Below are 24,292 nucleotides of genomic sequence, written 5' to 3' on the forward strand. Positions count from 1 at the left end.
ATATAAAAAATAAAACTAATAAAAGAAAGTAATAAAATAGTAAATTAATAAAATAATATAATAGCCTCCCCCCTCACCCTGGCAACAACACATCACACAAACTATTTAATGGGCTTCATCCAGCTCTGAGTTCCCCAGGCCCATTGGCAGAACCAGGTCTTCAGCGCCTTCCGGAAGAGTGTTAGAGTGGGGTCCATTCTAATCTCTGGTGGAATGATGTTTCAGAGAGAGGGAGCCACCATAGAGAAGGCCCTTCTTCTGGGTCCCACCAAGTATATCTCCTTAAGGGATGGGACCCGCAACATTCCTTGCCTCCCCACTCTAGTGGGTCAGGTAGATTGGACTGGCAAGAAACAGTCCCTCAGATAACCTGATCCCAAGCCATGAAGGGCTTTAAAGGTGACAACCAGCATCTTGAATTGTACCCAGAAGCAAATCGGCAACCAAATCAATGACACATGTGTACACTGAGGTCTGCACAAAACCATGCGGGCTGCTGCATTTTGTACCAACTGGAACTTCCGGATTCTCTTCAAAGGCAGCCCCATGTAGAGTGCATTGCAGTAGTCAAGACAGGAAGTGAGTAGGGAATGAGTGACCATGAGTAGGGATTGTTGGTCCAGGAGAGGGCGTAACTGGCGCACAACCCGCAGTTGCGCAAAGGCCCTCCTGGCCATGACTGCCACCTGCTCTTCAAGCAGGACTTGCAAGTCCAGGAGAACCCCCAGATTACACACAGGATCTAGTGCCATCCCATCCAAGACCAAAGGTAGAAATTCTCCATGGGCCAAAGAACCCCATACCCAGAGCCACTCAGTCTTTCCAATGTTCAGTTTCAACCCATTGCTCCCCATCCAGCCCCTAACAGCCTCCAGGCACTGCAAGATAGAATCTGTTCCTCTTTCTGCTGAATATTGCAAATTCTTCTAGGTTTACAGAACTTAGTGGGAAATGTATAGATCTTTTTTTAAAAAGCTGTCCCAGAAGAGGCTCAGTTTTTTAGCCTCTTTTTTATAAATTAGACAGGCAAACGCCAGCCCTTTGGGGTAGACCAAACTAGAAATCCAAATTTATGAATACTACTTTTATTATGTTACAGTAACTGAATCTTACAATTCTGAATGAACTCCCTACCCCACTTTGTCTCTATGAGAACTAAGGAGGTTAAGTTTAAGATGCTTACTCAAATTACATTTCTGCCTTCAACTCAAATTTCTTTTATCTGATTGGTGTCTTGGCTGTGGCACTTCTTCTGTTCCTCAGGTTTATTTATAATGCACATTACCTCAAATGAGATATCTGTAATGATCTAGTTTAAGTGGTTAGTTGAAGCTGTAGCAAAGGATGCTAAAAAGCAAGAGTGTTTTTGGTGTGTTCATGATAAAAGATGGCAAGTAAAAAGCTTAATGAATATGGTAGAAAGCTAATAGAGAAGATGCAACTGTTCAATTTTTATTTTAGCTCAGTTTTTCTGAGAGAAGAATATGTTTTCCACTAGGCACCGATAGAAGATAGTTCAGCTTGATAGAAATATTGCCAGGGAATGTATACTGAAGCTGAATGAATTGAGATCGCCTGAGCCTAATACATTCCATTCTAGGATACTGAAAGAATTTACCGATAGATTGGCTTAACTTCTACTATCTGAGAAATGCTGGAGAATGGGAACAGTACTAGATCACTGAAAAATGAAAAGTATTCCTTTGTTCAAAAAAAGAGAAAAAAAGGAGGATTCAAGGAACAATAGATTGACATTGATATCTGAGAATATGCTAAAGCAAATAATAAATAAGCTGGAAGTACTTGGGAAAAAATGAAGTGAAATTATCAGTAATAGAAACCAGTGTTTATCATTAATAAGTCTTGTCAGGTTAATATTTCAGTTTTGGTCAAGCAACTTCCTTAGTAGATTGTGCGAATACTGTAGACATAATGTACCTTGAGTAAAGTTACGATAAAATATTTAATAACATTCGGATTTCCAGGTTAGTTATACAAGCTGCATAGTGTGTCTGTGTGATTCCATAATCATTCTGAAAACTACTTGTCAACATTTATCAATACCTCTTTATCCTGCTGCCTAAGGTATCAATGAGATATCACAAGATTTAATATTAGGTTATGCTCAGATGAAAAGGTGGACAGAAAGATTATCAGAATTATAGATAAAGCAGAATTTGGTGGAATAGATAAAAGACTGATACAAATTTAATTAATTTTAAAAGACAGAAAAGTGAGCTCCAAAGATAAATGATTTTTTTTATTTAGTAAGGAAAGCCAATGACTAAGTTCATAATGCAAGGCACAAGTCACAGAATGATGATCTTAATATAAAGAAAATGAAAAAAAACCCTGTTCTTAATAATAAAAGCAATTTGACAGTGAAATATGTTATCCAGAGAGGAGATGGTTTTTTCATCACTGAACATTTTCATGCAAGGGAAAAGCAGTCATACATCTGTAATTATTCAGTTTGGATTTTTGTGCTGAACAGAGCTGGGCCTGAGTCTTAATGGATCCAAATCTATAAGTCAGTGAATTGGAAAATATAAAATATAGACAGTCCTTGATCTATGACATTTGGTCAGTTCCATTCCAATTACAACAGTGCTGAACAAATGATGGTTATGACAAATTCTTGGAGTTCTGGCTGTCCTAGCATCCCCGTGAATACCAGTTCACACTTAAGACTAGTTGCCAAAGGCCCAGAATCACTTGATTGCCTTTTGCAACCTTCCATGCCAGTAAATCACTGGGGTATATCTCCTCCATCTAGACACTCTCCTTCATGCCCTCTGTGTTTGTGCTGCAACAGCCATTCACACAATCCTGTGCAATCTCCCTGATCTATGCCACTTGCTTACCTCACCCATGCCATGCTTCTTGCAAATCCTTCCCAACCCACTCTGACCCACTTGGTGCCTCTTGCACACCCTCATAATGCTCTCTGCACAATGTCTCTCGTGCATCTGAGCCATGATGGGCTCTCATGTATCCTCCTTGACCTTCGCCAACTCTCCCTAACTTGCACCTCTTGTGTGCTCCCTTGCACCGTTCAGATCTTCTCCTGCACTCCCTCATTCCCTTTTCCATACTTACTTGCCTGCAGACCTGAGACTTACAGTTCCTTTGATTTGGTTGTGGGAAGCTGACAGGAATAGGCCTAACAACCATGGTATTTGCTTAACAGCAGCATTCGGAACTACAGGGATACGCACTTTATAACCACATTGGTTAGCAATGGAAATTCTGGTCCCAATTGCTGCTGGATCAAGGACTACCTGTCATCCAACAAATGCTTGCACAATCTTGTTCCAATGTACATGATAACTTTTTCTGGAATCAAATATATATATATGTCTGTGTGTATGCATATCTTTTCTCCTGTGTTGCATGCTTTAGGGAACAGTCAATTTTGGTGGGATTCGTGTAGGCAATGGGCCAACTGAGGAAGATGCCGAGATAATCCAGCATGATCAACTCTCTACCCATTCTGAGGAGGGTGAAGAGGTAAGTCTTCCTTTTTAGTACTGTAAAATTTTCCGTGGGAAGATTTGTCTAGCAAGATTAATAGGCCAAACACAGCCTCTATTGCTTTTCTCATGGCTTTGGCTTTGTTCAAAGACAAACACTAACAAATTCTGTCTTAGACAAGTTCCAATAGCAATCAGCTAAAGTGTGTTATGTATATACATGGCTTGCTTTGTGATATTTTTTACATTATCCCTTTTTAAAAATGTATTCCATTATTTGAATGTGTTTTTTGCACCTTAAAAAGTTGATCTTTTAAATACTGTTTAAATTAACCATATGTTTTGGCTGATAGTCTTACTCTTTTTCAAAGAGCAATGCTAAAATACTGCAAGTCTGGCTAGCTACTTATTAAACTTGTGTTATCTTTATACAGTGTAGTATACATTGGGGGTTCAGATAAACAACCTAATGTTTTGATCAGAACGTATAATAATGCTATGGATATGAGCTGGGTAACCTCATTGTTTATGAGGTTATCCAACCTGACTTCTTATACCCTGTGAGATAGGGGATATAGTCTTAACATTCCTGGACAATGGAGCATTAGTGTTGTGTTGCTCAAATGAAGAGATGCTTTTGTGTTCTTAAACTATACATGACAAGCTCTGTATTCCTTTTGTGTTTTCAAGCCTGCCATGGAGGAAGTGGTAAGCCTGTAGCCAATTTCTCTTACTCTATTTATCCAGATTAAATATTCCATGAATTTAAATTATTTTATAGAATTAAATGGACTCACATTAGTGATTCGGCAGATATTATTTTAATCATATGGATAAAATATTTATAATTGTGGATAATTATTAACCATTTTGTATCCATCATCTACTTAAAAACAAATATGTGTATGAATCACTATATATACTTGAAAGACTTTTCTGAATTTTGCTGAAATTTAGTTTATAAATTACTGTTTTGAATTGCACAGATTACTAATTATAGGGACTTGCTCTTCATTTGTCTTTCTGAGTCCCTGGGCTTTTCAAATCTTCTGCTTCATTTCTTGCGTAAAGGTAATAAATGTCACAAGATCATTCATTTAGAAGCTCTTCAGTTAACAAGCCTGCACTTACATCGCAGCTAATCAGTTTCTGCTGCATGTTGTCACTTATGTGACATCAAAGTTCCGCAACAATGGCCAGAATTGTTTGTAGCAATCTGTTTTTTTTTTTAAATCTTTGTTTAACAAAACTACATTTTAACCAGCTACATAATAAGTTGGAAAAGGAAAGGGGCATATAATTATCATTATTTGTGTTCTTAATAATGGGACTCCGATAGAACCTTATGTGATTAAAGAGAGTAGGCAAATGAATAAGAGCAAGAGATTATCTGCAGACCAAGCTAGTCTCCCTTTTTTCCTTCCTCTCGGCTATCTCTGCAGAAGAAATTGTTGTTTCATTTTGTAATTACTATTGCTGGGTTTATCTTCCAGTGAAATGGTCTGTTCCACCCGCAGATGCAGAAAATACCTTAGTTTTATTGACTTTCTGGGAATATAGAAAACAATAAAATGTCTTTTACCCTGCTTAGAAATTGAGCTGGACCCTTCTAGCAAAACATATGTAGATCATTTATGTGTGTATAAAGAGAGAGAGCTTTTCAGTAAAGTAAAAAACAAACAAGGTATTATGATTAATTTAAGAACAATTAGGAAAAATTGAATAAAGAAATGAATGAAAAAACAAAAAAAAGTTCAGATATGCCTTCTCCTGAGCAAGTATCATTTTAACCTTTCTCCAAAAATATTTCCATCCAAGCTATATTTAATTCTTCATGGATTTATTCCATAATACCTGATAGCTACAATGCCTTACATAGATTAAGTGTTCAGGCTCAGGTTGCCTAGTGCTCATTCAGTTTCAAGAGTTAAACCTAACTAAGTTCTTCAAACTGCATCTCAGAATACAGAAATGAGTAATATTAAAGAAAATTGAAATAAGGAGAATGAATATCTGTCTCAATGTGTTAATATTTGCTTAACTATCAATTCAGGATAGACCATGTTGGACAAATCAACTGGAAATTTTTTTGAAAATTTGTAACCAAGGAGATTCCTAATAGATTTGTCCCTAGTGCAGGGGTGTCAAACTCAAGGCGCGGGGGCCGGATCTGGCTTGTGTGGTGCTTAGATCTGGCCCATGGGGCTGTCCTGGAAATAGCAAAGAACCTGCCTGCGGTGCCTCTGCCAACAAAAACAGAGGTCAGGAGGGCTATGTGCGGCCCTCCAGAGCTCCATTTTCCTTGGCAGATGGTTGCAGGAGGCTGTTGCAGCCGAAAATGGAGCTCACGTAGGCTCCGGGCATCTCTCCTAAGCGCCGTTTTTGCTGGCAGAGGGAAGCAGGAGGCCGTCACAGCTGAAAACAGAGCTTGCGAGGGCCGTGGGCAGCACTCCCAAACTCCGTTTTCGCTGGCAGAGGATTGCAGGAAGCCGTTGCAGCCGAAAACAGAGCTCAGGAACCCATTTTTGCTGGCAGAGCACTTGGGCCACCACAGTCACCCCTGACAAATGACGTCGAGCTGGCCACGCCCACCCTGGCCATGGCCACCCCGGCTCCCCAAGGTCAAACACAACCCTGATGTGGCACTCAATGAAATTGAGTTTGACACCCCTGCCCAAGTATGTTAGCCTCTAGTTTGTCCAATTTCTGAAAGACCTGATGTCCTTTTTGGTTTTTGGAAAGAGCTAGATCTTGGCAGTACATGATTGCAGTACTTAAAAATAGATCATATTATCTTCCATGCCTCTGCCAAGAGAAGAGCAAGAACCTTTCCACAGCAGCCATTTGATAACAGGGTCTGATAATGAATCCAAATTCATTGATGGAAATGTAAGACAGAGCACATGCAGCACAGCTTTTCCTCCAAATATAGCTCTCAGTTTATCTGCGATGTGCTGACTAGGGCAGACCCTTCATACAAAGGTACAAAGTAAGCATACTCATTAACCTTTGAAAGACTGCTGCTTCACAAAAGATTTGTTATACTCATAGCTTAAAATGGATTTTTTTTCCCATTTTGCTTTTTTCAACAGAATGTATATTATGATGTTAGCATACAAAATCATGAGTAAATGGTGGGTTGCCATCGTGCATCTAATAAAAATTGTAGCCAAACACAGTTTTAATTACGTGGCTCAGAGTCTTTGTATTAATCCAGTAGTTAGTCTGGTCTTCCTAAGCAATTGCTTAATGCAGAAGGAGAAACAGTTTGAGAAACACTATTCTAACACCAAGCAGTTTCCCAAGAAATTTAAAAAAAAGTCCAGTTCTTGTATTGTATCTTTTCTCCAGACTTACTCTTGTTTTTTTCCCCCCTCTCAGCTATGATGCTGAATAGATTCAGAAATTCTGGTTGGTGACCACAATTGGGACCTGAATCACAGTCACAGAGTGAAGCGATCATTGAGTGAGATATCCAGGTGACCGTTTCACTCAGTGACTGCAATCCTGACTCAGTTGTGGTTGTTAAAAGAGTGGAGCAAAACCAGGGGTGAAATGCTACCGGTTCGCTCCGGTTCAGGCGAACTGGTAGCAATAAAAACTTGGTTCGGGCAAACAGGTAATAAAAAATAGCTACCTGTTTGGTTGAACCAGTAGTTAAAAAAAGCTACGATCCGACAATCACTTTGCCGCGCAGTTTAGCTTTGCTAGAAAGCAGGATTTTCTGCTTTCTAGCGAAGCTAAACTGCGAGCCACAGTTGATCCCCCCTCACTGTTCTATTAACCTTTCCAAGCCTCCTTTTGGCATGTACTGCGCGTGCATGCAGCACATGTTTGGTGTGCACTGCGCATGCAGCATGTGTTTGGTGTGCACTGCGCATGCGCACACAGCACACATTTGCTGTGCATGCACATGCAGTGCTCATTTGTTGAGCACTGCATGCGCAGACAGTGCACATTTGGTCCATATGCGCATGCACAGCACACGCTTGGCGCAAAGCACGCATGCGCGGCCAGTGAATTGGTAGCAAACCGATTCAGATTTTACCCCTGAGCAAAACACGTGTCTGCTATAGGCAGACAGGCAGCTCCCCTCCTGCTTGGAAGGGCTTGCACTGAGCAAATGAAGCAGGGATCTTCATTGTAATCTCTGCTTCATTTCTGCAGCATAGTGTAAGAGCTCCTCTCCACTCTATTCACGGAAGGGAACTTTTGTCTCAAAGTTCTTTGTCTTCATTTCTGCAGCCCCCCTCTGCAGCTTACAACCTTCCCTGCCAGTCTCCCCATTAACTTTCTGGGAAAGCCGGAAGAGAAGATTGATCTCAGAGTTCTTGGCAACCATTTGTAAATGCAAACAAGTTGCCAAGAATTCAGTTTGTGATCACCTCACCAGTATGTGTGTGTGAGAGAGAGAAAGAGAGGGAGAGGGAGGGAGAGAGGGGGGGGGAGAGATGACATTTTATGATGGCTGGAAGTGCTTCATTGGCTATAAAGCTTGATTTCTGAGCTGTCGTAATTTAATGATCATTAAATAACCAATCATATCTTGAGGGATACCTGTGGTCATCCCTTAATGGCTACTCATTCAGTGACCATTTGAAGTAACAACAGCCTGAACAAGGGGGACTTATCATAGGTCTTTGTGGCTCCAGCTATCACAGACTTCCCGCAGTCATGTAATCACAATTTGGGTGCTTGGCAACAAGTCACAATTACAATGTTGCAGTACATCACTGTCACATGATAATCATTTGCAACCTTCCTTGTCAGCTTCCAATAAGTGAAGTCAATGGGGAGCTAACAGGAGTTTGCAAATGGGGATCATATAACCATGGATGGATGCTGCAACTCAACCGGATTTGCTTAATAATGGCAACTGGGGCAACCAGAACTGCCATTGTAAATTGGTGCAGTTACATGATGTTGCACCATGCAACCATATTGCTATACAGTAGATTTCTTGGTCCCAATTTCATTGGTAGGTGAGGATTAACTATAACCATAGATAATTTTTATAAGTCTGCAGGGTTTTGTGCCAGGCTTTGAATATATAAAACATATAATGCAAAACCTCTGAGGATCTGTATGGAATATGTACCTTTAGAGGCAGATTAAATAGACCGGCCAGTTTGACCATTGTGCTCTTTTCCTTTCAGTATTTTTCATGCATCTCCAGTATATTGTGTAAATGTGCTCTGTAGGGGTATGGAATGTGACTTTGTGCACAGAATTCGGCTTCCTCAGATTTTTATGGTCACTTGGCAAATTAAGCACATTTCTAAACCTCCTTGCTGTGAGTAGTATGTGGAAAGTACATGGTCAAATGTCTGCTGAAGTTGAAAAATCTGTAGAAAGGTGGCCAGATAGATTAAGTCAAGAAGGCATCAATTTAGCGTACAGCTTTTGCCCTTTCCATCTGACAAGTCACGTGAAACTTTGACATTTTATTCTAAACATGTATGGTACTTATTAGAAGACAAATGTAGATAGCATTATGTAAAAACAAGCTTGAAATCCTGGAAATTACTGGAAATCCCCAGTAATTTCAGTGTTTATTTAGCATATTCATGAGGTTAGCTTTGGCTAAGACTTTTAAAATCTTCCATAGTTGCAAAGAAGAGTCTTGAATTCATTTAATCTTTGTAGTTTGAAATATGCTCTCATGTAATTTAGAACATTTTTGAAGCAGCGAAACACTAAAAGTTTTGAAAAGGCTCCAGAATTCTAAAATGAATCAGCCAAAATAGATGGGATGGCTTAATATTACTGCTTTTATAATGTTATAATCTGTCTGGTGACTATTCATCCTTTTCTTACTGCTTGTTAAATCTTATTCTTCATGATTGTTTAAATAGCCAGAATTATGAATGGCTCTTCTTCTAAAGGGCAAATGGTAAGAAAGTGGAAAATTTAGCAAATGCAATGATGAAATAGATAAGTTCCTATCCACAGCATCTTGAAAGTATGAATAATGCCTGTTAATGCTCAAGTATTACTAAGACCAGGTTTCATGGCAGCCCATGCTGTTTGATAATTTTTGTCTCCTAGTACAACAGGGGCATTGAGGAGGCATGGAAATGTAGGCCACAGAGATGTAAAAGTAAGAAGTATTTCCAAATTTAATGTGCTCTTTACTCCCAAATCATAGTTTTCAGATGGTTTGCTTGAACCTATATTGCATCTTGCTCTGGAGAAGCAACCATGTTTTGCAGTTTAGTGTTACACTGCGTAAACAATCATTTTATAGTAATTTTATTAGAAGCTATATTTAAAAATATAAAATCTATACAAATTTTTAAAAATTAAAGATTGTAAAGAAAAAATAGAAAAAATAAAAGAAAGGAAAAATAATAAGAAAAAATAAAAAGAAATATATAAAGAAACTACTTTTCTCTTCATCAAAGCAAGTATAAATAATTTAGTAACTTATCACCACCAAATGATCCCTTCTTCTCATAATCCTATCTCTTATCTGTAAATAAACCCGTAAAGCCTTGTCCTCAGATAAATAGTCTAGGGAAATAATTTTCATTTTGCCATCCCCAGAAGCCCACATTAAGTAAATTATTCTGAGCTTTTGCTGTCATAGACTTATGAGGGCCTAAGTGCTACCTGGGAATTTTGACTAACCTTGCAATGCAATAGTATTAGTTTCTACTGTTACTTTTATTGCCTGACTTTGTAAAGATTATCTATTAATTGCTTCATGCTTTGTTTCTCACTTAGAACTAACTTCATTTTCTTCTGCAGTTTAATTTTGGAGATACTGTTATCAATCAGTCTATCCATACCATTGAATATTGCTTAGGATGCATCTCCAATACAGCCTCATACCTGCGTCTCTGGGCACTCAGTCTGGCTCATGCACGTGAGTAGTTTCTTCCTGACTTATTTGAACATAGTGAAGAGGAAAGGCAAATTCCAGCCATGAATTCAAAGATCAGTTTTTCCTTTTTATTATTAGTGTAAATGAGGGCAATCAGAATATTCTTTATTAATCATAATTCATACTTTGTTTATTATGATTCTGATAACCCTTTGCTTTTGGCCATGTTGACTAAAGTGGAAGTTGAAATCTAAAACAACTGGGAGATTATGGCTTGCACTATTCCTTTTATTATGCTGGATATAAAGTTAGTGTTGGAAAAGATCATGTGCACCCACTATTTCTTAGTTCCTTATCAAAATTATTTAAAGTACTATTGATTACATAAGTGTAAAATGTCCCTTGAATCAGGATTTGTACTTTCCACTGTGGAATGGGTGGGCAGTTCTTTAGAGGAAATTATTCCTGGGGTGTGTTTCCGATGTATGACTAATTTAAACAACTAGCATCTCCACACTTTCTAGGCATGATCCTTAGATATCTTTAAAAAGATAGCCGGAATAGTTGGAGCTGCTGGTCCCTTTTGTCCTTTTGTTTTTGTTGATTTACAGTTTTTTTCTCTCTTCACAGAGCTTTCTGAAGTCCTCTGGACCATGGTGATTCACTTGGGTCTCAGTATCAATAATCTGGGTGGTGGTTTGGCCTTGTTCTTTTTATTTGCTATCTTTGCTACCCTAACAGTGGCCATCTTATTAGTCATGGAAGGTCTTTCAGCTTTCCTGCATGCCCTCCGTTTGCACTGGTGAGTGTCAAGTACTTGATTTTCTGCTACAAAAAAAATCAAAGTCATAACTCAATAAGAGTGTTTCAATCTTAGATCTGTAAAGACTCAAATTTTGATCCCTGCCAACTTCTGATGAAATATAGGTAACAAGCTAAGAAGGAATCAGTGTAAAATTTTGTAGTGTTGCTATCAAGCAGAGCAAATAATAGTTTGACCAGGGTTAGAAGGTTTCAGTTCAGGGTAGAGCCAAGACTGTTTTTGTGTTAATACCTATTTGGACACTAATATCTATGTGTCTTGATTATCTGACTCCTTACTGTGAGTAACGAGTCTTTTCCTCTTTACTCAGCTAGTCTTTAGTTCATGCTTAGTGATTCTATGCACTGAGTTCAAAGGTTGTATAAAATTTCCAATGAGCATGATCATGTTCAGAGGTGGGTTTCAGCAGGTTCTGACCAGTTCTGGAGAACCGGTAGCAGAAATTTTAAGTAGTTCAGAGAACCGGTAGTAAAAATTCTGATTGGCCCCGCCTCCATCTATTCTCTGCCTCCCAAGTCCCAGCTGATTGGGAGGAAATGGGGATTTTGCAGTAACCTTTCCCTGGAGTGGGGTGGGAATGGAGATTTTACAGTATTCTTCCCCTGCCCACCAAGCCATGCCACGCCCACCAAGCCACACCCACAGAAGCGGTAGTAAAAAATTTTGAAACCCACCACTGATCATGTTCAGTCCATTTCCAATGAACTGAGGCTGTCTGTATTAGTATTGCAGATCTCATATTTCAGACTGGCTAATTCAGATCATAAAGGAGAAAGAGCCTTCTTCCTGCAATTCATTTGGTTGAATTCACATATTGTTGTCATTTTGGCAAATTGGGAATCCAGTTAATTTGATTTGTAACCCATAGTTCTACTAAGAATGATATACAAATGGTTGCTTAGTAACTTATTGCTTGATGTACAGTTGCAACTCCAATAATTATCTCAAGGTGAAAATCTGAAGAAACCTCTTGTCAATCTTATTTTTAGCAATGACCCATTGCAGGATGCTAGCTATTCTGATAGGGAAATTGCCAAATTGAATTGCCTCCCCTCCCTTAGTTTCCTTAGTGTTCAGCTTGAAGAGAAAACAGCTTCCCTTTATGTGCAGGAGCCTTTTAGTGTTGAGAGAAAAATGGAAAAATAGTTACATTATGATTCTCCCTCTTCCCTTGTGTGCATTGTATCACAGTGGAGTCTTTCTCAAAGGTGGGCAAAGCAGAAACCTACCTACATAGAAGCATTTCTCATGTAGAAGCATAGACATGTAAAACTAGGTATTATTTTTGGCAGCGGTCCAGAGCGCCAATGCATGAGACATAATTCCATCCTTCTACTGGTTCCTTGCATAAGTCTTCTCTCAGTTTTAAAGGGGTATTCTTGATTCTGAAATGGTGCTGGACTATTTTGCCAACATTTATGGAATAAGCATCACAGTGATTAATCAAATGGATTATAAGTTTGCATGCAATTATTTTCGGGTGCGAAAACTATTTCTTCGAGATCCAACAAGCAAAGATTCTCCAGAATCTATCTTGGCTTTATGTAGCATGCCTTTGACTCTTCAGTGGTACTTTTGCTGTGCTCTGAGTCATAGCTTGTAGCACTTGTTTTCCTTGCCTGTTTGATATTAAGTTGCTTATTTGTTGGCGGGGGTTTCTTTTCTTGTCAGGGAAGTCCAGCTTTACAGAACAATAGAAGCTACACAATTTGCAATCATGACATCAACCACTATCTCAATCTTGCAGGAGGGCCCAGAGATCACTTTCCTTGCCCTGCCCTTTTTTCTTTGTGCCAAGTTCCAAACACAAAAGCTTCCCACATGACCAGCTGTATTTGAAGATAGGAGGCGTTGAAGCATTTTTGGTTAGGACAAAGTTCACCATCAATACTCAGGCTTGCAGAAATCTCTGCTGGTTATCTGAGACCTTAAATTGAAAATTTTGCTTGGGAGAAAAACCAAATGTTTTTCAAAAGATGTTTCTGTCAATAAAAACAGAATAAATGGTGGACAGGGGAAGAAGAAGTGAGGTTCCCTTTGCATCAGCAGATAATCTGAATAGTTCCTAGTGAGCTGAAGTAAAAATAATATTCTGTGAAATGTTCAGTTTGTGCACAAAATTGCACATAGATCATTTGTATCTGGGAGGAACAAAACGATTAATACTCTTCCTGCAAGATCCAATCTGGGTCGGTCACTGAAACCAGAGTTAATACTCTTCCTGCCCATGAATTAGAAATGCATTTCCAAACTGCAAAGAAATTGAATTCCATTGAAATAAAAGCTTGCTTGGGAAGTTTTAAAACAGTATCACACTTTTCTTAAAGAGTAGGCATGGGGTAATAGGCATACTGAAGAAGATAAAGAATTTGGAACTTTAGAATTAAGGTGAATAAACGTAATGTTTGGCTAGGAGACTTGCATGTTCAGTAGATCTTTTCTCCACCATTTGCAGGATGGTGACAGATGAAGAAATAGGGAAAAAAGAGTCCTTTGGTTTAATGAGCTTTCACATTCACTTTATGCATTAAGTTGGCATACAGTAATTACCTAGGAATTCTGGCTTAATATACCATAGAATAAACTCTTATTAGAACATACAGCAGTTGGTCCACCTTGTGCTTAGCTTCCTTTGAATGTATAAATTAAGCATAGGCTGTTGGGTCTTTCTCATTGGCTTATTAAACTAGGATTGTGTCTTACCATATATATGAAAATCTTCCTATTAAGTCAGAGCATTGATACATCCTGCTTTCTGGGATCCTTTTATTTAGAGGTGCAAAGTTTGTACTTGGCAGCCTTCTGCCTGTGAAGGACTGGTTTATGAAATGAGTCACCTCATTTTCTCTTAGTATTCATGAGCTGTGAATGTGTTTGCTGCAAGGGAGAATGGAATGAATTCTTTAAACCACTGGAAAAATACTTTCCATTTCTCCCTGTTTTGCCATTCCTGGCTGGGATGGGTTTATCTTATAATTTTTAGGCAGCTGTACATTCCAGGGAGATGATTGGCCTGGCTGAGTCACAAACAACTTTTCAAATAAATCCTGGGTTCCTTTATTTATATGGCTCCATGAGAAGAAAGTGGATATTTTAGAATTATATACTGCAGGTGGATTAGATTCTACTTCTTATACCACACGAAAAATCCTTTTGCCAGTGAGTTCACAGCTTATGAAAGACTGGGGTGGTTCAATTTATTAGTTTAGATTATGCACGAATTGGAGAAGAAGACAAGCAGGGGTGGAGTTGTACCTACAAGGGCCTTGGCAGCTAGAAAGAGAATAATCCAAAAATGATCACAGTTATGCTATTGAAAAAAGGAATATTTAGAAATCAGTTCCCTCTCATGACATGTATTTATGTAACCAAGTTATAGACCCCCTTCAAGTTAAGAGTGAAAATCCAAAAAATAACTGAGACCAGGAGCAGAAATAAAGCTCACCTCATTCACCAAAGGTACATAGTGAGTTGGAAAAGAACTTGTTCCTGAAGGACAAGATCTCTGGAATTTCCAGGATAAATGAAAGGAATGGCTACTATTCCAGATAGCTAGGCCAAGGGAGTGGGAGCAGCAGCAGCAGATAACTTGGTGCCAATGGGATATGATACATTTCATGCCACAAAGGAGCTACACATTCTATTGAGGATTGTGTATAAGCAGAAGGGCTGGGAGGTGAAGTTTTTGGAGTCAATATTCTCAATTATGGATTTTGCAATGATCCAGAATTTAATCGGATTCAGAAACGGAGAATTTGTGTTTCCCTGCTCTTATTATTTTTAAAGAGTTTTCTTCTTCCAATAGTAAGATTGTGGAGCTTGCCCTATGCCCATGATGGCGAACCTATAGCAAGCATGCCAGAGATGGCATGCAGACCCCTCTCTGTGGGTACCTGTGCCATCGCCACCTGCTCTTCTGGTTTCTAGTGCGGACATGCACACTGGCCAGCTGGTCTTTGTGGGCACCGGAACACTACAGCCTTTTCCGGGCCGTTTTCGGGCTGGTTTTTTGGGCCATTTTCTACGCTGTTTTTCAGGCCATTTTCCAGGCCATTTTTCAGCCATTTTCCAGACTGGTTTTTTGGGCCGTTTTGCAGCCATTTTTGGACCATTTTTCAGGCCAAGAATGGCCCAAAAACAGCACCCAAAATGGCCAAAAAACAGGCATGCATATGCCACCCAGCTGGTCTTCAGGTTTACGGCGCTCCGGCGTGCATACATGCACATGTATGCATGCATGTTCTGGTTTCGGCACTCAGTGCCAAAAAGGTTCTCCATCACTGCCGTATGCTCTTTCTATCTTTGAATAAATAGTACAAAAATCTCTAGATTAAATCTGCAATAATCAGTGTCATTCTTTGGGGCATGGGGAGATCCTTGTTTCTAGATATAGGCCAGAGGTGTCAGACTCGATTTCATTGAGGGCCGCATCAGGGTGGTGTTTGACCTCGGGGGCCAGTGGCCAGTGTGGGCATGGCCAGCTCACTCCTATGGTGGCCCAAACCCTCTGCCAGCAAATATGGACTCCCAAGCTCTGTTTTCGGCTGTAACTGCCTCCTGCAACCCCCTGCCAGTGAAAACGAAGCTCAGGAGGGCCATGCACAGCCCTCCCAAGCTCCGTTTTTGCTGGCAGAGGCACTGCAGGCTGGTCTTTCGCTATTTCCAGGGTGGCCACGTGGGCCAATTCTAAGCACTCTGTGGCCTGGATCAGGCCTGTGGGCCTTTAGTTTGACACCTCTAATATAAGTATTCCTTTACTTTCAACAATTTGTTTAGTGACTTTTTGAAGTTACAATGGCACAGAAAAAAGTGACTTATTGATCATTTTTCACACTTGTTACAGCATTCCCTTGGTCACATGATCAAAATTTACGTTTTGCAACTGATACATATTTATGATGGTTGCAGTGTCCTGGAGTCATGTAACCTTTTGCAACCTTATAAGTCAAAATCAGTGGGGAAGTCACATTCACTTAACAACCTTGTTACTAACTTAACAAATGCAGTGATTCACTTAACAATTGTGGCAAGAAAAGTTTTAAAATGGGGCAAAATTCATTTAACAATTTTTTGCTTAGCAACAGAAATTTTGGCTCAATTGTGGCTGTAAGTCAAGGACTAACTGTTTTCTGTCAGCAAAATTGCAGCAATTCTTAAATATTTCTGAACTGGATTGCTGCTTGCCTTTTGGTAGTAAACATCCCTTTCTTCCTATTTGGTTGCATTTCATACCATTTTTGTCTGATGTTCAATCACAAATGCTAGTTGCCACAGATGTTTGGTCTTGAAAGTTCACTTAGTTTTGTGGCACCAATTTTTGTTGACAAATGGGACTATTTTTCTTGCTCCCTCTCCCAACTCTGCCAATCAGCAGCTTCAACAAGTGAAGAGAAGTAAAATGTAGGTTTTTTCCCCCTAGGTTGTAAGCAGAGCTATTCTCCTCTTTGTGAAATTGATAACCTTAATGGATTGAACAGAAGGTGGAGATGGCAACAGAGAAGTGGGAATGCTGAGGGTGGGGGTAGGAGAGCAAAGGTGACTCTAGGCTGTTTTAGGGAGCCTCCCTTTGTTCTGCAAAGATTCCCCCCCTCCCATTTCATGAGAAGTTGCATGCAAAATACTTTATCCAGTAAGATAAATTTTCAATCCTTCTATCACATTCTTTGCACTCCACACCCTCCTTATTTACTAGTTGGTTGTCCACTCTTCATTGTTTGCCTTGTTGATTGCTGCCTTAAGCAACGACATGTTTTTGTAGCTGGAATTCAATAGATGTTCAGTGTGAAAGTTACACTTCTGTACTGAGTATGGAAAGACAACTTTGATCCGACTACTGATTAATTTGATCCCTTGATTTAGGCAGGGATGGGTAGCCAATTAGTCAAATGTGCTTCTCACTCTCACACTTTTTGTTTTGTTTTCATAATCTTTAGTAATTATACTACTGAATTTTGGCTGCAAAAAATAAGAAATGCTGTACAGGTAATCCTCAATTTACAACCACTAATTGGGATCAGAATTTCTGTTGCTAAGCAAGGCATTCATTAAATGAGTTGTAGCCAATTTTATAACCATTTTTGCAACAGTTGCTAAATAAATCACAGAAGTTGTTAAGTGAATCACATGGTGACTAAGTGAATCTGATTTCTCCCATTGACTTTGCTTGTTGGAAGCTGATTAGAAAGATTGCAAATGGTGTTCCCATGACCCTGGGAATTTTGATCATGTGACAGGAGATGCTATGATGGTCATAAGTGCAAGGACTGGTTGTAAGTCACTTTTTTCAGTGTTGTTTTAATTTTGAATGGTTTCTAAACAAATGGTTTTAAATCAAGGACTACCTATACAGTTTACACTTTCATCCTTGGCCTCAGGGAGGATGTTCAACCCGGTTCCTGATTTAGGCTATTGAATATAGGCTGTGATGGAAAATATGCATCTGGAACATCTCATTTCAGGTTACAAGTGGGGGCTTATACAATTGAATGATTCTTAACAAATAAAAACCATGTATAATGAAAATAAGATATAGGAAGAAAAGTTTGGTTGAACATCATTCCTCTGATAAGCTGTTTTGTTTTTTGACAGATTTTTTTTAACATAATAAAGTATTCAGCCATGTTAGCCTTTAATATCCTTGTAGTGAAAAGAGTTAAGTGACACTAGCAAACCTTGAAAACAAATACCAAATGTAGAGTTTGCAAAAGATAAGCAGTAATTCAAACTGATACATTAATGAATCAAGTCTCTCCCATTTGTTTTCTTTTCTGTAGTTTCACATTTAACTACAAACTAACTGAAAGTGTTATTTGTTCCTTAGAGCCTCATTACATTCTGTCCCTGAGAAAGCATGTGTACTTTAATACAAGCAGTGAGATGGATGTTGTTTCTAAAAAGAGGCCAGTATTTAAAATGTTCCATTAAGGTGGAAAAGCAGTAAATAATATTTTGAATTTTCTTAAAACCTGGCAGGCAAAAAGGGTGGAAAATGTTTCCTACCATGGGGCCAAAAGAAGATCACCAGACCTGTTTTTTAAATGAATCATGGAGTTTTTCTTTCCATGTTTGCTGCCTGTTTATAATTGGGCAGCCTTTCAGTATAATTCTCTTTATATTCTGAGTGGAATTAAAATTAGTGGAAATTGTAGAATAGCAGAGAAATGTTTTGACATGAAGATGAAGGAAAAGTTAGGAAGAGATTTTAAGATTCTTCTTTCCTAGAACTTTAGATGGGCATAGCAATTCTCTGGTGCAATTGAGATATACACCTCTGATCCTAAAACAAACTGTGATCCTACAGGTAGTCCTTGAATTACAACAGTTCATTTGGTGATTGTTCAAATGGTGCTGAAAAAAGTGACTAATGACTATTTTTCATATTTATGACAAATTCAGTATCCCTATGGTTATGTGATCAAAATTCAGACGCTTGGCAATTGGCTGATATTTATGATAGTTGCAGTGTCCCTGGATCATGTGATCACCTTTTGCAACCTTGTAAGCAAAGTTAATGGAGAAGCCAGATTCACTTAACATTTATGTTACTGCAGTGATTCAGTTAACAACTGTGACAAGAAAGGTCGTAAAATTGAGCAAAGTTCATTTAACCAATGTTTCATTTGCCAACAGAAATTTTGGGCTCAATTGTTGTCATAAATCAAGGACTACTTGTACTTTGACCTATTCCATTCTAGCATTGCTTATATTTTTATAAAATATAAAATATGTATTTTTTTGATTTTTCAAATGTATTTTATGGATAACTAATGGTTACAGTGTCTGTTTATAAACCTATAGTTAAGGAGCAAATGTAGCTTTGATCCTGAGTTGACTTATTGGCTAACTGATGATATTACTATAATGAGAAAATGTAACACTTTTGCAAAGGTTCTTGGGTGAGGTGATTTGAAAGAACTAAAATGGAAAATGAAATTTATTATATTTGCCTCCTGATTGTTGGAGTATCTAGCTATCCTATAATTTATTTGGTAAACTCAGAGTGAAACAGGACTGGAAAAATAAAGACTCGTCTATTCCTGCTTCATTTCCAGGAAAGTACCATAATTTGCATAAAATAAAAAATAGAAATAGAAATAAAATAGAAGTAGAAAGAATGGAGAACAGAACAGAACAGAATAATAAACTAGATTAGTTTATTGGCCAATTGTGATTGGATATGCAAGAAATTTGTCTTTAATGCGTAAAGTCTCAGTGTACATGGAAACAACAAACAAATATAATCATAATACTGATGCTTACATAATCTACAAAGTCTGTGTGTATATGTGTTCTGTGTGTGTGTGTGTGCGCGCGTGTGCGTATGTGTATGAATGCATATGCACTGCCATTCATTCATTCATTCATTCATTCATTCATTCATTCATTTATTTATTCATTCATTCATTCATTCATTCATTCATTCATTTATTTATTTATTTTTGCAATTTATTTATTTTATTGTTTATTTTATTTTGAATTTGTATACCGCCCTTCTCCCTGAGGACTCAGGGCGGTGAACAGCCAAATAAAAACATCAAATACAAATATTAAAATACAGTTAAAAAATATATATAAATTTGGCCCCATTAATTAAAACGATAAACAAAACAATTAAAAACACTTAAAAAGAATTAGGCCAGCCCAGCTTGTTGGAAGGGCACGGCCTTTCTCCCGAGGGACTCAAGGTGGCTTACAAAATGACAATTTCCAATACAAATCACAATAAAATTAAATTAAAATCAACAGCCCAATTAAAACAGTTTAAAATTATAACAGTGTACACCCAAACGGATCAGTTGAGTTGACGGAAGAGCCATGTCTTCAGCTCACGACCGAAAGAAAGGAGGTCGGGGGCTGTCCTGAGCTCGGTGGGCAATCCATTCCAGAGAGTCGGGGCTCCCACAGAGAACGCTCTCCTCCTGGAGGCCGTCTGCCGACATTTTTTCATATATGATATTGATTCATGCATATATGATACTGTGTGGCAGTGGTCAACCTGATATGGGAGCAGAGAGAACCAACCAATGATTATTCTGATAATGTCATATAAGAAACTTTTGGAGGGTACCCAAGGTTGGATTTACTTAGCCAGTGAGTAGATGATGAGCCAGAACTACTGATTCTTTTTTATAGAAACAATGAATTGAGACTGAAGATGGTGACTGGACTATCTCATTCCGTTGATAATAATTTAGACAATAAGTGCAACAGTCTGCCTATGCAAGTCAGTTTGCACAAATAGGTGTGCTTTGCATGTGTCCATTTAATTTTTTAAAAAGGAGTTCTTACCCTCCATTATAAAATAAAGTCTTTATACTTTTTCTCACTGGGGAATAACATTAAGGCCCTGTCAACGTTTGGCAGTCCTGTAGGGATCTTTTAGGAATGTTAACATACTAGATCATAGAACAATCTTTCTCAACCTGGTAACATCCAGGCATATTGGTTTTGCAACTTCCTGAATTCCTAGGCTGCAAGGCCATGCTACTAGATATTCTGGAAATTGCAATATCAGCATATTTGGTGGGTGTCTCATTGGAGAAAACTGCATTACTGAATAAGTTGTCACTGTCCTCAGTGCCATTACATCTGTCCTTGCTTGTAGTTCTCTCTTGGCATTTCATGCAACTTTAATATTTTGCAAATGAACTGATGGTAACTCAGGATATTTGGAACAGTATGTAATGCAACAAAATGTAAGAATCATAGGAAGAATTTACAGATAGGCCTCATTTAGCAATCACAATAGGTTCTAGTGAAGCAGTTGGTAAACGAACCAGGTGACTGAAAGAGACAGAGACACAGAGTGAAGATTACTGGTGATTACTATGATCTCATTCAGATAAAGTTCTCTCTTCAGTAACACCAGCATTATTCTAACTCCAGCATGCATTGTTGTAAGGTGCAGGGTGTAAGTATGAACACTGCTTGCAATATAATATCATTTATTACTGTTATATTTTGAATGGTTGCTATCCAATGCAGTTGCTAAATGATGACTTTCTGTTTAGAAAATAAAATGTCAGTGCTACTTTGAATTCTTAGAAAAATTTCTAATATATATGATAGTGTGCAACTAATGACTACTTTTCATCTGTCTTTTTCTTACCAGGGTGGAATTCCAGAATAAATTCTACATGGGTACTGGGTTCAAGTTTCTTCCTTTCTCATTTGACAGCATCCGTGATGGGAAATTTGATGAATAACATCTTGGAGACATAATGCCTGGAAGTGTGGCACTAAATCCAGACCTTTACCTGCATGTGTGCATATATATATGTCTTCCTGAATGATAATCTGATGTGTAGTTTTCCGTTGTGTCCATAATATTTTAGTGATAATAATTTGATATTTCATTTAAAGTTTTTATTGAAGGAAAAAAATCCTAAGAGGATACTCAGAATTTCAGGGGTGGAGGGATTGCTAGCAAAATTAAACTATACTTTTAGCAAGTCTTGAATGAGTCTTTGGTTTTATACTACAAGTGCTGACAGGAATGTTTGTGATCATGGAGGACAATGTCCTGGTGGTTTACAGTTGTCTTGTTCCCCAAAACCATGGTAACTAAAAGAGAAAAATTCACATTTCTAATTCTTTGAATTACTTCACATTTGGGGAAACACCTAAATTGCATACATTTGTTCTGACAACTTGATGATTAAAGGGGGCTCAATTATTCATCTATCCAACATGTACACTTTCCTTTCAGACTTTCAAAAGGACATTTATATTTCCTACAGATTAGTATAAAGGTTGCAATTCAAAAAACTTATTTGCAATAGCCTGCTTAAATGCTAGTAATCCTGCATTTTTTTTCTCAGTTAAATCACAAACGAAAGGGATGACAATGTACCAGAAAGACACCGCACCATCATTTGACAGACATTTTAAGTGTTTGCCCCTGCACAGGATTTTTTCCATATTTTAAATGTAATTTTCATCCCTGGAAACCTCTTTTTGGTAATATTTGAAGTGTAAACCATAAAATGTAAGTGGAAAACAAATTGCTTTCTGGAAAAGTGATACCCCTCCCCAAAAAAGACCCCTAAATCTTTGCATCTTGCCATTGTCAGAAATCTATTTTCCTAGATGCAAAGAGCAGACGGAGGAGCAAATTATTTGTTTACCCTGTTATAGCTGGCCTCTGTTTGGCTCCACATGATTAATTAATAAGGAAACATTTAATAGCACTGGTTAAAGCTCTGAACTGCTTGTTTTGTTCAAAGAAACAAAACTCAGAAACTTTTACCTCCATTCTCACATGACCTTGACACCTATTACTGCTGTAGGGAAAAACTTGGCTACTCTTGACACGTCTACAGCTGAACAGTTCAAGAGAGTGTGGTAACTTGACAGCAGCAATAGCAGCAGATATGTTTTTAGGACAGATTCTCCTTGAAAATAGGAATAGCTTGAGGGTAACATCTGCCTTCGGTTTGTCCGTGTTTAGATGCAGGAATGAATCTAGTATTGTATGCCTCTGTAAGATGTAAATTTATGCTGTGAGTGTTGTGTTATGTTGTGTTAGATAAATGTGCACTTTTCTGAAAGTGTTTCACGTGAAGACTTCAGGGCACTTCATTGGCACTTAAAGAATGAGCCTTGATTTGATGTGTTAACCTTACAAGAGGGTGCAAAAACAACACTTTTTATTGGAAACTGTGAAATTATAGCTGTTGCTGTTGTGTAAAATGCAAAAAACCCTGTTTTGAAACTAATATGCAGTAGTTTTTCCCTATTTTCCTCATCAGCTAATTGCTGTTACCTATTAAAGCAGTTGAAGTCACCTGTAATGTCTTGTGTTTTTTTAAAAAATGTATTTGAGGGAATGGGATGGATGAGGGGGATTAAAAGAGAAGAGGGTGAACACAGATGTAGAAACACAGAAAAAGAAATACTATAAAACAGATCATTCCAAAAGCCAAATTCTGGAATCAGTTACTAGGTAAAGTTCTTTGTTGTTGTAATCATTGGGATTTAATCAATTTTGCTGTTTGGTATATTTTTTTCCCCACTATAATGATTCCTCTTCAATTATGCTGAAGTCCAATCCCATCCACTAAAATCAGAGTAGTAGTTTTATTCTGTTATCCCTTTGGCTTATAAAACTTCAAAGGCTTTCCACCCACAAAAGTGGAAAAGTTTTCTATAAACAAACTGCCTCTTGGGAAATTTATTTATTTATTTGATATATCTCTTGCCTTTTTTTCAGGAGCTCAGGGCAGCACACATAGTGCTTCCTCTTTTTATTTTCCGCTGCAGAACAAACCTGCATGGTAGGGAGGGCTAAAAGAATTAGCAGTCATCCAGTGAGCTCTCATGGCTGAGAATGGAATTTAAACCTAAGCCTCTTCAGTGCCATTTCAGCACCAAAACCATTACATTATGTTAGCTCTATATTTTAGAATTCTGAAATACTCCAGTTTGAAGCTGCTTGGTGTTCCCATCTCTGATCAATATCAGATTCTTCCTTTTCATGGAATTACTAGATCCACACATTTGACTCTGCTGCCTTTTGTGGTCCATGCTAGTCTATGGGCTCTGTCTCTTTAATCTTCCAGGATAAATTCCAACATTACAAAATTTTTGCTGGGACTGAATCTGTGGTGGATTCTAATCAGTTTTACCACTGGTTCACTTCGCGCAAGTGCATTGATTAAAAAAACAGCTGAATCATTGCAATCCACTCTGCCGTGCCTTACATCTGACCAAAAAGCAAAAGAAATAAAGGTAGGTATAGTGCGGGGGCAGGGAGGAGGACCCAACTGACGTTCAGAGAGAACCGATTCGCTCTCCTATGACGATTTCCACTACCGGTTCTCCCGAACCAAGGAGAATCGATAGAAACCCATCACTGGACTGAACCTCAAAATATCCACCAAAAGTAAATATCAATCTTCCTTAAACAGATTTATGGATCTTAATTTCCAAATTTCTCAGCAATAGGCATGCTTACTGAGGAATTGTAGGAATTGATGTCCACATATTGGAGAGTACCACACGTTGGAGAGATTTAGGGAAGGTTTATACAATAGCAGTGACTGCAACTTTACCTCAGGTCCTTTAAAATATTCCCTTCTACTTTTGCTTAGCTGGAGGAGAATCAATCTGACCATTCTCAACTCAAAGGTATGCACACAATTTCCAGAAAGTAGCCGTGCTTTAATGACT

General features: G+C 38.4%; 1 protein-coding gene across 19 annotated transcripts in view; it reads left to right on the top strand.

Moving 5' to 3' along the window:
• The window catches only part of ATP6V0A1 (ATPase H+ transporting V0 subunit a1), a 58,010-nt gene extending 35,103 nt beyond the window's left edge, over window positions 1-22,907 (top strand). For 11 of the 19 annotated variants that reach the window (XM_034415685.2, XM_034415688.2, XM_034415681.2 and 8 more), the window contains 5 exons: window positions 3,403-3,510; window positions 4,164-4,181; window positions 10,224-10,341; window positions 10,930-11,101; window positions 21,234-22,907. In XM_034415685.2, the coding sequence (XP_034271576.1) occupies window positions 3,403-3,510; window positions 4,164-4,181; window positions 10,224-10,341; window positions 10,930-11,101; window positions 21,234-21,327 (510 nt within the window). In that variant the 3' untranslated portion in view covers window positions 21,328-22,907. The remainder of the gene's footprint in view (window positions 1-3,402; window positions 3,511-4,163; window positions 4,182-10,223; window positions 10,342-10,929; window positions 11,102-21,233) is intronic. The other 8 variants (XM_087892121.1, XM_087892116.1, XM_034415689.2 and 5 more) reach the window with 1 other exon arrangement.
• The last annotated feature ends 1,385 nt before the right edge of the window (window positions 22,908-24,292 follow it).

Source organism: Pantherophis guttatus, chromosome 4, assembly GCF_059756535.1.
Source record: "Pantherophis guttatus breed Tessera chromosome 4, ASM5975653v1, whole genome shotgun sequence".
Classification (NCBI taxonomy): domain Eukaryota; kingdom Metazoa; phylum Chordata; class Lepidosauria; order Squamata; family Colubridae; genus Pantherophis; species Pantherophis guttatus.